The sequence below is a fragment of the Cryphonectria parasitica genome (assembly GCF_011745365.1).
Source record: "Cryphonectria parasitica EP155 unplaced genomic scaffold M406scaffold_1, whole genome shotgun sequence".
In the NCBI taxonomy this organism is placed as follows: Eukaryota; Fungi; Ascomycota; class Sordariomycetes; order Diaporthales; family Cryphonectriaceae; genus Cryphonectria; species Cryphonectria parasitica.
In genome coordinates, this window is record NW_024468909.1 from 7,405,798 (window position 1) to 7,422,372 (window position 16,575).

General features: G+C 31.9%; 3 protein-coding genes across 3 annotated transcripts; all 3 read left to right on the forward strand.

Moving 5' to 3' along the window:
• Window positions 1–9,944: 9,944 nt before the first annotated feature.
• M406DRAFT_248099 (uncharacterized protein) lies at window positions 9,945–10,127 on the forward strand (the record flags this gene model as incomplete). The annotated part of the gene is made up of 1 exon (XM_040916507.1): window positions 9,945–10,127. A coding segment is annotated over one exon (183 nt), but the record flags the coding sequence as incomplete, so codon positions are not given.
• Window positions 10,128–11,438: 1,311 nt separating this feature from the next.
• M406DRAFT_244957 (uncharacterized protein) lies at window positions 11,439–11,642 on the forward strand (the record flags this gene model as incomplete). Its single annotated transcript, XM_040916291.1, has 1 exon — window positions 11,439–11,642. A coding segment is annotated over one exon (204 nt), but the record flags the coding sequence as incomplete, so codon positions are not given.
• Window positions 11,643–15,620: 3,978 nt separating this feature from the next.
• On the forward strand, window positions 15,621–15,794 carry M406DRAFT_248524 (uncharacterized protein; the record flags this gene model as incomplete). Its single annotated transcript, XM_040916537.1, has 1 exon — window positions 15,621–15,794. A coding segment is annotated over one exon (174 nt), but the record flags the coding sequence as incomplete, so codon positions are not given.
• Window positions 15,795–16,575: the final 781 nt, after the last annotated feature.

The window sequence follows — 16,575 nt, forward strand, 5'->3', positions numbered from 1 at the left end:
TCAGAAAAAGAAGCTTTATACAACTTCTTATATATTTTCAAATCAGCAGAGCTAACAGTTCAAGGAGAAGAATCTAGTGATAAGCGAACTCAAATAGTACTAGAATGCTAACAGGTTAGCAAAATAACAGAAGCGAGACTCTCAGCAGATTGGTTCGCTCCGGAGCAATAAGAACAAGCTTTAGAATATGAATTGTAAATCCATACGGGAAAAACCTCGAAACCAAGCTCTCAAGCGCTCGATCCAGCTCGGAGCGAACGCTTAAAGCTCTCAAAAACGTTACTAAGAATAACAGATGAAAAGAAGCATGCTCAACAATACCTACTATTCCTTCAGATAGCAGAAACAGCATAAGAATCAGAACCAACACTTGCAAACATACTACGAGAATATCACAAGTTTAAGAAACTGTTCCAGAAAGAATTGAATACAGGATTGCCAGAATACAGCTCATATAATCACGAAATTCTGCTACAAGAAGAGAAATAGCTCAAATTCTTCCCTATCTATAAACTAAACAAGATATAGCTAGAAATACTTAGAGAGTATTTTGATAAGAATCTTAAGAAAGAATATATATAATCATTATAATTACTAGCAGAATATTCTATTCTGTTTGTATTCAAGAAAAATAGCAAGCTTAAGCTATATATTAATTATAAGCAACTCAATAATATTATAATTAAAAACTAATATCTGTTGCTACTTATTAAGAAACTATGAGATAGATTGCAAGGAATATAGTGATTTATAGTTCTGAATCTGAAAGAAGCTTATAATTTAATTAGAGTAAAAGAAAAAGAAGAATGGAAAACTACTTTCAGAATACATTATAAATACTACGAATATTTGATTATACTCTTTAGTCTAATAAATGCTTCAGCTTTATTCCAGAAAATAATCAATTACATTCTATGCAAGCATCTGAATCAGTTCATCATTGCCTATCTCAATAACATTCTTATTTACTCTTGAATATTGGAAGAATATAAGAAATATATGAAAACAGTATTGCAAACGCTTCAGAATGCAAAGCTTCTTATAGAATTCGCAAAGAGCTACTTTCACATATAAAAAGTTGATTATCTTGAATTCACAATCAAGCTAGAATATATCAAGCTACAGAAGAACAAGATAGAAGCTGTTAGAAATTAGCTAGTTTCCAGAAATATTAGAGATATTAAATCTTTCTTCGGATATATCAACTTCTATAAACAGTTTATTAAGAACTATAGCTAGATTGCATATCTTCTTACAAATCTCATCAAAAGAAAGCAATCCTTTGAATAGATTCCTAAAGCATAAGAAGCTTTTGATAAGATCATCAAGTATATTATCTCAGAACTAATTCTGTATAAAGCAGACTCTTACAAACTCTTTGAAATTGAAACTAATACATCGGAATATACACTCGAAGAACAACTTGGTTAGCAAGATAACTAAGAATATTTAAGAATTGTAAGCAACTTTTCAAAGAAGTTGAATAGCTCAGAAATCAATTATAAAATCCCTAATCAGAAACTCATAACAATAGTAAAAGCTTTCAAGAAGTAGCAATACTATCTTATTAGCATATAACATCTAATCATAGTTTACTCGAATTATAAGAATCTGATTACATTTATAACAACTAAGATTTTGAACAAGCAATAAGTTAGATAAGCAGAATTCCTCTTATAATTTAATTTCAAAATTGTATACTATAAAAGCTCGGAAAACGGATAAGCAGATGCTTTCAGCAGAAGATCAAACTATTAAAATGCAAATTCTTTGAATATACAGAATATCTTCGCTCAAGATGAATCAGGAAATCTTGTTAATATATACAGAGAACTGAATGCTGCTCTCAGAATCGAACTCTTGAAAAGAAATTCAGAATCAATGATTTCAAACGAACAAGATAACTACATTAAGAATATATACAATATATCAGCATACAAGCATCAGAGAGTTAGAGCAATCTACGAATATATTAAAAGATATTGGAACTTATTAAGCTTTAGAAAAAGAATTGAAGATATTCTACAATAATGCAATAGCTACAAGAAGAATAAAGCAGAAAGATATAAGCTTTATAAACTACTGCATTCCTTATTAATATCTATAACTATTTAGCAATTCATTAGTCTAGACTTTATTATTAAGCTATTTTTTTTACAAGAATTCTTAATCAAAGTACAATATAATAGCATTCTAGTAATAGTTTGCAGACTGAGCAAATATGCTTACTTTCTTCTCTACAAGGAAAGCAGTATAGCAGAGAAACTCGCATACGCATTTCTCAGAATGATCATTGCTAATCATAGCATATCAGAAGAAGTAATCTCTAATAGAAATAGAAAGTTCAACTCAAAGTTTTAAACTTCGCTTATAAAATAATTCAGAACATATTACAGAATGTTTACAGCATTTCACTTACAAATAGATGAATAAATGAAAAGAATAAATCAAGTTATTAAACAATATCTTCAATATTATATTAATTAGAAACAGAACAACTGGATTAACCTATTGCCTCTTACACAGTTTGCTTATAATAGCGCAGATATAAGCATAATAAAGAAATCACTATTCTTCATACTCTATGAATATAATCCAACAGCATATTACGAAGCACTGCTAGAAGCAGATGCAGAAGCTATAAACAAAAGAGTTAAGAAGATTAAGAAGGTTTAGAAAGAACTCTGATCAGAATTATAATTCATTCAGAAACAAATAGCACATTATGCAAACTCCAGAAGAATTAAGAAATTAATCCTACAGAAGGGAGATAAGATTTATCTACTTTGAAAAAATATCAAAATAATAAGATCTAGCAATAAACTCAATCATAAGAAGTTGGAATCATTCAAAATCTTGCAATAGATTTCTCTAGTTAACTACAAGCTAGCATTACTTCATAAGATGAGAATATACTCAGTTTTCCACATTTCACTGCTGGAACTAGCAGCACAGGAAATACTAACAAATAATATAGCAGAAGTGGAAAATAATGAATCAGAGTATAAAGTGGAAAAGATTCTTAAGCATAGAAGCATAGACAATATAAGAGAATATCTCATTAAATGAAAAGATTACTCAGCAAGCGAAAATTCTTGGAAACTGAAGAAAAATATTAAAAATGCTCAGGAAAAAGTAGCTGAATATTGGAAAAAGAAAACCATTACTCAGAACCTCTCCGCTCCGAAGCGGGAATTAGGCGCTGCAGTTTCACTCTCCAGAAGGAAAGGCTAACCAGATACGCTAGGATTAAAAGCTAAGAAACTCTAGTTAATAATCTCAAGATATCCCTGAAACATTAAACAAGTCTTCTCTTCACGAAAACTACAATCCTCCTCATCAGCAAACCTCTCCAAGAAATTAAAACCACAATGAATCATTTCTGCAGCATATTCCTCCAACAGCCTTCGCTATTTCCATACACAATCAAGACGAGCCTGCAATGCTAGCAAGACTTGTAGAGCAGCAGCATTTGCTAACTCTGCCTCAGCTTTCTCGCTCAAAATCTTGCGCTTTTTACGAATTAAACATTCTGCTAAAGAAGAAAATCAGTAATCATAGAGAATACCAAGAAATGAAGAAACCAATCAGCAAAAGCTGAGAAACAACCAGTATCACAGCTTTAATCCAGAGAAACATACTCCTCATAACAGGAAGAGTTTTCAGCAAAACGACAGAAAGCCCTCATCTTTCGATAATGAGCACAAGCAGGCATTTCGATACTAAAAGCAGAAATAAGCTCAGCAAAACGATAACGCTCTTGAGTTTTCATTGAATGATTAGAATGCAACTTGTTGATTCTATTCAACATCTTGATTAGGAAAGCATAACTATATATGCAAATAACTTGCTAGAATACTTATGAAAGATTATTAGAAATAATAATCGATAGAAGGGAAATGATATTATAATCCATTCAATATGCAGATTATCAGCTAGAATACTCGGAATAACTATCCGGAAAAACAGAAAAGGATTCAACATCATAAGAACTAAGGCTTACATAAGCAAGAGTTAGGATTACAGGATCAGAATAAATTAGTAGCTGATCTATAGTGATTCGGATCAGTTGAATCATTCAGATGATCCAAGGAATCCAACAACTAATACTACCAACAGAACTGAAGAGCTGAATATATAAGAATACATTCATTCCCATTAGATAGATCTCGTATATAGCTCTTCAGTTATCAATCTAAGTATTCAGTTTTCTATACTAAGTAGTCCCAAAAGCAGTGAATACTTGCATTGCTTATCAGAACTTGTACAGTTCCGTATTCAAGAACTTGATACTTTGATACCGCTCTTGTTAGCATAAACCCCTTCGTGTACTTAGGAATCTTCGGATTGCTGCAGTGCTCATTACATCATGAATCAGCTACTGATTCATTCTAATCCTGTAACTCTAATCCTTGCTTATGTAAGCTTTAGTTCTTGAGATGTTGAATCCTTTCCTGTCTTTCCGGATAATTGTTCCGGGTGTTCTGGCTGGTGACCTGCATGTTGAATAAGTCATAACACATCATCTTTCTTTCTATTTCAATTGCAGGATTTGTATTTCTAGAATAAAGAATTGAGGTAATCAGACTCGCATTTTTACTCGCATTAAAAACAACCAATTGCCTTGCTTTATTTCTAGGGCATATTCCTATTCTAAAGTCAAAGTGTTCTTAAGGTAGAGAACAGTTTTTTTGAATGAGAAATTTTTTAGCGCTAGCAAAAACAGGGGTAAGAAAATCGTTTTTTTCTTCTGTAAACTGTTCTCAACTCAATTTTTAAGCTTTCTATCTCATTTCAATTTGAAGTCTGATCGCTTCCCTTAAAACTCTATCATTTCTGAATTTCAAGTTCTCATCATCTTTCTTTCTATTTCAATTGCAGGATTTGTATTTCTAGGATAAAGGATTGAGGTGGTCAGACCCGCATTTTTACCCGCATTAAAAACAATGTTAGGGCCGATTGTGCTAGCAAGGCTCAGGGCTAGCTAAGCCAGCTGGATTACGGATGACTAAGCAATATGCGGCTATAAAGCGGCTTTCTAGCCACGTTAGCACTGCTGAGCAGAACTTAGCTCCTTAAGCTTCAATGTTATTCTAATTGTATGCTTCTGAAAGAGAGAAAAGACCTCGCTACATTGCTTTTGCAACTTTTCCATCTGACAAACAACCAATTGCCTTGCCTTATTTCTAGAGCATACTCCTAACCCGCAATTCTGATCAGAATCTAGCTATAGCTGATTTTATTTATAATTTGAAAATATATAATAGATAAAAGAGAGCAGAAAAGCTCGTTTTCATATCATGTAAGTATATATGAGGTGAAAGCTAAGCGTAGGGCTAGGGCCAGAGCGAGGGCTAGAGCTAGAGCAGAAAAGCTTATTTATTTATAATTTGAAAATATATAATAAGTAAAAGAGAGCAGAAAAGCCCTTTCCGAGCCGGCAGGCCAGCAGATGATTCGAGGTTCAACGCCAGAGCAGGTGTTATAACCCATCCAACATGCAAGTTACCAGCCAGAACACCCGGAACAACTATCCGGAAAACAGGGAAGAATTCAACATCTTAATAACTAAGGCTTATATAAGCAAGAATTAGAATTACAGGATCAGAATAAATCAGTTGCTAATCCATGATAATCCGAATCAGTTGAATTGCTTAGATAATCCAAGTAATCCAACAATCAATACTATCTACAGAACTAAAGAGCTGAATATATAAGAATATATTCATTTCTATTAGATAGATTTTATATATAGCTCTTTAATTATTAATCTAAATATTAGATTACTTTTTACTCTAATAGCTTCAAAAGCAATAAATACTTGCATTGCTTACTAAGACTTATACAGTTTTATATTCAAGAACTTAGCATTTTAATACTGCTCTTATTAGCATAAACTCTCTTTGTATACTTTGGAATCTTCGAATTGCTACAGTACTTATTACATTTTAATAACTCTTGTTCAAGAACGGTTTAGTATTATCCCCTTGAGCAATACGGAATATAATAGCTTCTCCAGAAATCCCTTCATTCTCATACGCTTCTACTCAGAAAGAACTGATCAACCAGATATACCAGCTCATTCAGCATATTCAGAATCTGCACGAATAACAGCAAGCTTAGAGCACTACTATCGCTAACCAACAGACTCAGCTAGCTTAATAAGCTCAGCAGACGCAGTTTATCTCTGTAATCATTAGTAGTGCTGAAAAAGCATATAAGATAAATAAGCTCGCTATATATAATGATAATCAAAAGATACTGCATGGATTCCTTATCTACTGCAGAGCATATTTTCTGCATTACAAGATTCAGTTTACTAAGAAATCTGAGAAAATTATCCTTATAGAAACTCATTTCGAAAAGAATGCTCTTATCTAATATAAGCCTTTTCTATACAATCACTTGAAGCATCAGAACAACTCTGATACATATACTCAGAATACTAAGAGTATATTTAATTCTTTTAAAAGCTTCAAAAAAGCTCTTAAAGAAATCTTTAATAATCCTAACAAAGAATGCATTATAGCTTAGCAGCTTATAAATCTCAAGCAAACTAAGTCAGCTTCTGCTTATATAATCAGATTCAAGCAACTCTCAATACAACTTCTATAGAAAGATAAGAATCTTATAAAGCATTATTATAAGAAACTTAAGAATAATATTAAAGATAAAATCTTCAAGCAGAATTAGCTAGAGAACTTTGCAATATTCTTCAATCAAGCTATCTATATTAATAATTATCTATATAAACAATGGATAAAGAAGTTTAAAAAGAAAGAAAGCTAAATTTAGAAATTTCCAGTTAATATAAGTAAGAAATTCTAATACAAGAATAGCGAACAATAGAGCAGCATAGCTTAGAGCAGTACTATATATGCTAATTCCATAGAACTCAATGCTGCTAATAAGCAATATAGCAAAAAAAATAGTATTACTTGCTACAACTGCAATAAATAAGAATACATTACATATAACTGCTATCAATCCCAGAAGAATAAATAGCAATTAGTTCAGAAAGAATACTAGATAAATATTGCTTAATAATAGGAATCCAATCAACTGAGCAAAAACATTTTCTTAAAGCAAGTATTGGATTCTATTAATTACAGAAGTCTTAGCTGAATATTCTGCTATAATGATAACTGCTTAATACACTTCTTAAGTAAGAAAGATTCAGAATAGTTTTCTTAGAAATCTAGGTGCTACAAGCAGATAGCAACAGCAGAGCGAGAGTATACATTCAGCATAACTATAAGCAGCAATAACTCGAACTGCTTCAATATTACTGAACGAAGCACTCAAGCGCTGAAGAAAGAGCTTAACAACAGTGCCCTTCGCTATTTCTTATTACTTGCATTAGATACTATAACCAGAGAAATGAATAAAGAATAATACTTTCTTAGTTATTAGTATAAATACCTAAACAATACCGAAAACGCTTCTTAAGCAACGGAAAGATCAAGCTAGAATAAACAATCTAATAATTCACCGAAGTTTCTTATAAACAATAAATTCAAGAAGCTTACAGAAAGATTCTTCTTTAGCATTGAATGGAACAAGAAAATAATATGAATTAAATATCTCGTTTATGAGATAGAATTAGAGAAGCTCTTTATCTGCATCTTCTTATAAAATATTAAGATATAACAAAGCAAAGATTCTTGAATTGATTCACTTTACAACTTACATCACGAACTAGCTTGAATCTTCTGCATCTATCATAGCTGCAGAATGCATTTCTCAAACAAGATGCAATACAAATAGTTCTCTATCAGAAAATCAGAATAAATCCTTCAGACTATTAAAGAACAGAAACTCCGCTTTAGAAAGATTCTTAACAAATAGCACTATAATGCATATATCGAATTACCAGATAACTGCTCCATGCAATATATGAATAAGAAAATAAAATAGTAGCAATATAAGATAATACTCTGTACAATTCATATTAATAACAAGATTTGCAACTAGCATTAACAGAAAAAAGACTAGGAATAATAATAATATAAGCAGAAGCAAGCTAAGAAGCTTGCTTAAAAAGCAGCAAAGCAAGCTCAGAAGAATAAGCAGTTTTTAATAAACTTAAAAGAACAGAATTGCTTGTAAAGAGACTGCAGATAATCAGATTGAAATAGTTTTTATATAAAGCTTTCAGAATAGATTATACTTATATCAAGTTCAATATATATATTCAAGAATACAAGTATAGCGTACTATTAGATAGTAGCGCTCAAGGAAACTTCATATCTTCATATATTATTAATTAAGTATAATTATAATGAAAATGAAAAAGGCGTTCATATACTCTCAATACTATAAAAGAACAATCTATTATATATAATCAAGAAGTAATTAATAAGAAAACTGATTATCTATCTATTTTGATCCAAGAATGTATAACTAGAGCTTCCTTTGATATTATGAATATAGCACAGCATGAGCTGATTATAGAACTTTTATAGCTTAAAAAGCATAATTCTTGAATCGATTAAACTACTAGCCAGATCTCATAAGAACAAGCTGTATTCAGAGAGATAATTGCAATCAATAATGCAGAATCAAAGCTAGTTATTGAAGAATACTCAGGAAAAGAAGCTTCAAACAACTTCATATACACTTTCAAATCAGCAGAGCTAGCAATTCAAGAAGAAGAATTTAGTAATAAGCAAACCTAAATAATACTAGAGTGCTAACAGATTAGCAAAATAATAAAAGCAAGATTCTCAGCAAGTTAGTTCGCTTCAGAGCAATAAGGAAAAGCTTCAGAATATGAATTATAGAACTATACGAGAAAGATCTCGAAACCAAGCTCTCGAGCGCTCGGTTTAGCCCGGAGCGAACGCTTAAAGCTCTCGAAAACGCTATCAGAAAAGAAGCATACTCAACAATACCTACTGTTCCTTCAGATAGCAGAAACAGCATATAAATCAGAACTAATATTCTCGAACATATTACAAGAATATTACAAGTTCAAGAAACTATTTCAGAAAGAATTGAATACAGAATTGCCAGAATACAGCTCATACAATTACAAGATTCTACTATAAAAAGGAAAATAGCTCAAATTCTTTCTCATCTATAGACTAAACAAAGTATAGCTAGAAGCACTTAGAGAATATCTCAATAAGAATCTTAGGAAAGAATATATATAATTATTGCAATTATTAGCAGAATATCCTATTCTATTTATATTTAAGAAAAATAGTAAGCTCAAGCTATATATTAATTATAAGCAATTTAACAATATTATAATTAAGAACTAATATTTATTACTACTTATTAAGAAATTACAAGATAGATTGCAAGAAGTATAGTAATTCATAGTTCTAAATCTGAAAGAAGCTTATAATCTAATCAGAATAAAGAAAAAAAAAGAATGGAAAATTGCTTTCAGAATATGCTATAAATACTACAAATATTTAATTATACTCTTTAATCTAACAAATGCTTCAGCTTTATTTCAGAAAATAATCAATTATATTCTATGCAAGCATCTGAATTAGTTTATTATTGCTTATTTCAATAACATTCTTATCTATTCTCGAATACTTAAAGAATATAAGAAATATATGAAAATAGTATTGCAAATGCTTCAAAATGCAAAACTTCTTATAAAACCTGCAAAGAATTACTTTTATATACAAAAAGTTAACTATCTCGAATTCACAATCAAGCTAGAATATATTAAGCTACAGAAAGATAAAGTAGAAGCTATTAGAAACTAATTAATTCCTAGAAATATCAGAAATATTAAATTTTTCCTCAAATATATCAACTTCTATAAGCAGTTTATTAAGAACTACAGCTAAATCACATATTCTCTTACAAATCTTACTAAAAAAAAGCAGCTTTTCGAATAAACCCTCAAAACATAAGAAGCCTTCAATAAGATTATTAAGCATATTACCTCAGAGCTAATTCTATATAAAGCAGATCTTTACAAACCCTTTAAAATTGAAACTAATGCATTAGAATATACACTCAGAGAACAACTTAGCCAGCAAAACAATCAAGAGCATCTAAGAATTATAAGCAACTTCTCAAGAAAGTTAAACAGCCTGGAAATCAACTACAGAATCCCTAATCAGAAACTTATAGCAATAGTAAAAGCTTTCGAGGAGTAGCAATACTATCTTATTAGCGCATAATATTTAATTATAATTCACTCGGATTACAAGAATCTGATTATATTTATAATAATTAAGATTTTAAATAAGCAACAAATCAGATAGATAGAATTCCTTTTACAGTTTAATTTCAAGATTGTATACTACAAAAGCTCAGAAAATAAACAAGCAAATGCTTTCAGCAGAAAATCAAACTATCGAGATGCAGATTCCTCGAATATATAGAATATCTTTGCTTAAAACGAGTTAGGAAATCTTATTAATATACATAGAGAATTGAATACTATCTTCAGAATTGAACTCTTAGAGAAGAATTCAGAATCAATAACTCTAGATGAACAAAATAATTATATCAAGAATATATATAATACATCAGCATATAGATATTAGAGAGTTAGAGCAATTTATAAATGCATCAAAAAATACTGAAATCTATTAAGCTTTAGGAAAAGAATTGAAAACATTCTATAATAATGCAATAGCTGCAAAAAGAATAAAGCAAAAAGATACAAGCCTTATAAACTACTGCATTCTTTACTAGTACTTATAACTATTTAGCAATTCATCAGTCTAAACTTCATTACTAAGCTATCTTTCTTATAAGAACTCTTAATTAAGATATAATATAATAGCATTCTAATAGTAATTTGCAAACTGAGCAAGTATGCTTATTTTCTCTTCTATAAGAAAAGCAGTATAGCAGAGAAATTTGTATATACATTCCTTAGAATGATTATTGCTAATTATAATATGCTGAAAGAAGTAATCTCCAATAGAAATAGAAAGTTTAACTCAAAGTTTTGAATTTTATTTATAAAACAGCTTAGAATACACTACAGAATATTTATAGCATTTCATCCGCAAACAGATAAATAAACAGAAAGAATGAATCAAGTTATTGAATAGTATTTTCAATACTATATCAATCAGAAACAGAATAACTGAGTTAATCTATTATCTTTTATATAATTTGCTTATAATAGCGCAGATATAAGCATAATAAAGAAATTACTATTCTTTATATTCTACAAATATAATCTAATAGCTTATTATAAGATACTGCTAGAAGCAGATATAGAAGCTGCAGATAAAAGAGTTAAGAAGATCAGGAAAGTTCAGAAAGAATTCCAATTAGAGTTACAATTCATTCAGAAACAAATAATACAGTATACAAATTCCAAAAGAATTAAGAAACCAATCCTATAGAAGGGAAATAAGATCTATCTACTTCGAAAAAATATCAAAACAACCAGATCCAGCAATAAACTTGATTATAAAAAGTTGGAATCATTTAAAATCTTGCAATAGATTTCTCTAATTAACTACAAGTTAGCATTACTTCATGAAATAAGGATATACTCGGTTTTCCACATCTTACTGCTGGAACTAGCAGTACAGGAAATACTAACAGATAATACAGCAGAAGTAGAAAATAATGAACTAGAGTATAAGATAGAGAAGATTCTCAAGCACAGAAGCATAGATAATACAAGGGAATATCTTATTAAATGAAAAGGTTATTCAGCAAGCGAAAATTCTTGAGAACTGCAGAAAAACGTTAAAAATGCTTAAGAAAAGATAGCTGAATATTAGAAAAGGAAAACCAGCATCTAAGACCTCTCCGCCTCAGAACGAGAATCAAGCGCTACAGTTTCACTCTTTAGAAGAGAAAGCCAACCAGATATACTAGAATCAAGAGCTAAGAAACTCCAGTCAATAATCTCAAGATATCCCTAAAACATCAAGCAAGTCTCCTCTTCACAAAAACTGCAATCTTCCTCATCAGCGAATCCCTCCAAGAAATTGAAACTACAACGAATCATTTCTGCAGCACGCTTCTCCAACAACCTTCGCTATTTCCATATACAATCAAAACAAGCTTGCAATGCTAGCAAGGCTTATAGAGCAGCAGCATTTGCTAACTCTACCTCAGCTTCCTTACTTAAAATCTTGCACTTTTTACGAATCAAATGCTCTGCTGAAGAAGAAAATCAGTAATTACAAAGAATATTAAGAAACAAAGAAACTAATCAGCAAAAGCTAAGAAACAACTAGTATTACAGCTTTAATTCAGAGAAATATACTTTCTATAACGAAAAGAGTTTTCAGCAAAACAATAGAAAGCTTCTATCTCCTAACAATAAGTACAAGCAGATATTTCAATACTAAAAGCAAAAATAAGCTTAGCAAGATAATAGCGCTCTTGAGTTTTCACTAAACGATTAGAATACATGTTATGACTCATCCAACATGCAGGTCACAGAACAGGTCACGAGTAACAGGAATCAGGTGTCAAGGACTCAACGTCCTAACAAAGCATTGATCACATAACCCAGGGTTAGGGTTATGAGCACGACCAATTAGGAAGGATAGCTTCGGATATGTGCTATCCAGAGCTAGCAGGATAACTTGGATATGTTACTATCTAACATATCCATACTGAAGAGCTGAATATATAAGAACACGTTCATTACCATTAGATAGATTCAGTACATAGCTCTTCAGTTGTCAATCTAAGTATTCAGTTTCATATACTAAGTAGCCTCAAAGGCAGTGAATACTTGCATCGCTTATTAGGACTTGTACAGTTCCGTATTCAAGAACTTGATACTTTGATACCGCTCTTGTTAGCATAAACCCCTTCGTGTACTTAGGAATCTTCGGATTGCTGCAGTGCTCATTACAATACAATTTATTAATTCTATTCAATATCTCGATTAGAAAAGCATAACTATATATACAAAGAACTTGCTAGAATACTTATGGAAGATTATTAGAAATAATAATTGATAGAAGGAAGATGATATTATAACTCATCCAATATGCAGATCACCAGCTAGAATACCTGGAATAACTATTCGGAAAACAGGAAAGGATTCAACATTTCAATAACTAAGGCTTATATAAGCAAGGATTAGGATTACAGAATTAGAATAGATTAGTTGCTAATTTATAGTAATCTGAATCAGTTGAATTGCTCAGATAATCCAAATAATTCAACAATCAATACTACTTACAGAACTGAAGAGCTGAATATATAAGAATACATTCATTCCTATTAGATAGATCTCGTACATAGCTCTTCAGTTATCAATCTAAATATCAGATTACTCTCTACTCTAATAGCTCCAAAGGCAGTGAATACTTGCATTGCTTACTAAGACTTATACAGTTCCGTATTCAAGAACTTAGCACTTTAATACCACTCTTATTAGCATAAATCCTCTTTGTATACTTCGGAATCTTCGAATTGCTGCAGTGCTTATTACAGCAAGCTTATCCTAAAGTCAAAGTGTTCTCAAGATAGAGAACAGTTTTTTTGAGTGAAAGAATTTTCAGTGCTAGCAAATGCAGGGAGTAGCAGATCGTTTTCTTTTCTACAAACTATCCTCAACTCAAATTTTAAGCTTTCTATCTCATTTCAATTTGAAGTCTGATCGCTTCCCTTAAAACTCTATTATTTCTGAATTTCAAGTTCTTATCATCTCTCTTTCTATTTCAATTGCAGAATTTGCATTTCTAGAATAAAGATTAAAGAGATCAGATCTGCATTTCTATTTGTATTGAAAACAATTAATTATCTAGCATTATTTTTAGAGCTTATTTCAATTTATATTCCTAATTTGCTATTCTGATTAAAACTCAGCTATAGCTAATTCTATTTATTCTTTATTTTTCTATTCTCTATTATATATTATAATATATAGAGAATACTAGTTTAGCATTATAGCTGATAAAATAGCAGCATATCTAGCTTTAGTATGCTATAGAATATTTAGAAAAGAGTAACAAGCTATTGCAAGCTACATTCAGAGCCTGCTTAGCATCTATTATACTCAACAAGATCTGTAGCATTTCCAATTTCCTAATCCAGCAAGTATTGCTATTCCGCTACTTAGTAATATTTAAACTAATAGCCTTATCTATTAAGAATACTCTTTCATTACCAAGCAAGCTTATAAGATGCAAGATCACTACTGCTTCTTGCATGAATAAGTAAATCCCTGCACAGATAGCTGCTTATCTGCTCAGAAGATAGCCTTTCCTGTCTCATAGCAAATGCAGGTATGCTGCTAAAAGCTCTTTCCGAGCTAGCAGGCTAGCAGATGGTTCGAGATCCAACGCCAGAGCAGGCCTGAGAACAGCCAGCTCAGCATTCCAGAGGATTCAAGGCAGCTAATTACAGCATCCTTCTGCCAGGTACAGAAGCAGCTAGCTAATCCAATAAACCGGATTATTCAGAAAGAAAACAACCAGCTAAAGCTTAATCTCTAGCTCCGAAGGATAAGCTAAGCAACTTATCTGCAGAAGCTAGATCTGATCAGAACCAAGGAGCTGGTTTCGCTAATCCGGAATAATGAGCTAATTCTGCAGGCTCTCTAGCAGAGCTTTCAGCGCAATGCTCAGCAGGCTCGCTATACCATAGTTGTATCTATTATCAGCTATTCTATTCTCTTCGAAATCAACCGAAAGAATAAGCATATCAAGCTTAGATAGCTATTTAATAGCTAATTCAAAAGCAGTTCATAGCAGCAATATATGAAAGTCTAGCGCTACATTCTAAGCTATATTATACGAATACAAGCTCTTAGCTCTAATTAGAAATCTTTCTATTGCTTTACTACCGAATAGAGCGCTCTTTATATCCGCTTCCTATACTAGCTTGAAAATACAGCTGAGATTCCTTCTGCTACAGCTGCAGCGCGCTAGAATAAAATATGCCTGAACTTTGTAATTCAGCTTCTCGATTATCCTCTTTCAGATACTGAATATAAGAGTACTCTTTTCAGCGCTCTTGCTATTCTCAGTATTCGAGCAAATAGTGAATAGGAAATACTACTTAATTATACTTTTATCTACTCTGCTATTATTAAGCTAGCTTACATGCTTATAGTCCTTCAGGCTTATCTTGAGCGGAAGGAGAAGATGAATGAGAAGCTAGCTGTGCTATCTCAGGAAACCTTGTAGAAAGAAGTACTGAAGCATTGCTGCAAGCTCTTCGAACTTCTATAGCCAAAAGTTTTCCGATTTATAACAACTACTAGCTCTGAGACTAAGCTTACTCCTCTCAACTGAATCTTCAAAGCTAGATCCTACAGCTTCAAGATCCGCTATACTACTGCTGTTCAGAGCAGAGTAAACTAATAAGGGAATCTTATTTTCTATTATAATATCCAGCTGTATATTAATTAGATCTCCGATATGATTCACAATCTTCTCAGCCTAGCACAGTAAAGCCTTGCTAAGATGCTCGAATCGCTAGATCTGGAAGCTCTGCTCCAAATTAACTAGCCTTCGCTTCAGAATGATTATTATAAAAACCAGATCAGCTATTCCTTTCTCGCTAATTGCTGCAACCAATGGCTTATAAACAGCCAGCAGTAGCTTCTGAAGCATATTCTGAGCAGCATAGAGCTATATGCTATATGATTTGATAAGCACAGCTAACAGCTCCAGGCTTCTGCTATCAGCCAGTTCTGCTTCCAAGCAGAGAGATTTCGTAAGCAGATCCTCCTTCTTCTGCATTTCTCTGAAAGCCAGCTAGCTCGCATTACTGAGATCCTTGAGCTTCGATTAGAGAACTCAGCATACAGAAGCCTTCGAAATATCTTTCTTTATAATAAGCTAATTTGTTTTGTTATTTTTTATTATAAGAACTATTAAGTATCTAATCAGCTTAAGATCATCTATTGATATCTGCTGCGCAAGATAAGCGCTCTTCTTATCTGATATCTCTAGCTAGCTTTCCCCTTTTAGCAGCAGATCGAAGAGCTTCTTAGAGCTAGCTAAGCAAGAAGCTTTCTGCTCTGAGCTAATCAGATCCTCCCACTAGCAAACCCAGAAGAAGAGAGGGAATACAGCTTCTCAGCTCCTAGCTTCTAGCTATAGCTTGCAGATTGGATAAAATGCTTTCTTCAGTAATACAGCCTGCAGCTAACAAATACAAAGCTTATGATTAGTATCTAGCAGTATATTGCAATTGCTATTGCTTGTTAATATCTTAAAAAAAGCTATTAAAGCAATATGCAAAGCTAGCTTAAGAGCAGCAGAAATAATCTGATTAATAATAATAAAGAAGCTAATAATATTCTTGATTTACAAGCTGAGCATAGTACAGCTATAGCGCATATAGTATACGGAAGAAAGCTGCAGCTAAGCTTGTTTGAAACAGCTGTTCGGAGAGATTAGTTTCGAAAAGCTAGCATTCAGTAGCATCGCTTTCTCGAGTTTCAAAGCTATTCCGCTTCTACAATGCTTTCCAAGCAAAAGAGAGAGATTTTTGAAAAAGAACAAGAGCAGAGCTAGCTGCAGCGCTTTCATCAGCTATATAAAACTAATCTTCTTAGCTAATTATAACAGATAATCAGAGCAAAAGCTTAGTTTTGAAGCAATCAGAAGCTTGTTCTTCATGCAATTACTTGAAAAGAAATCCCTATTCTGCAGA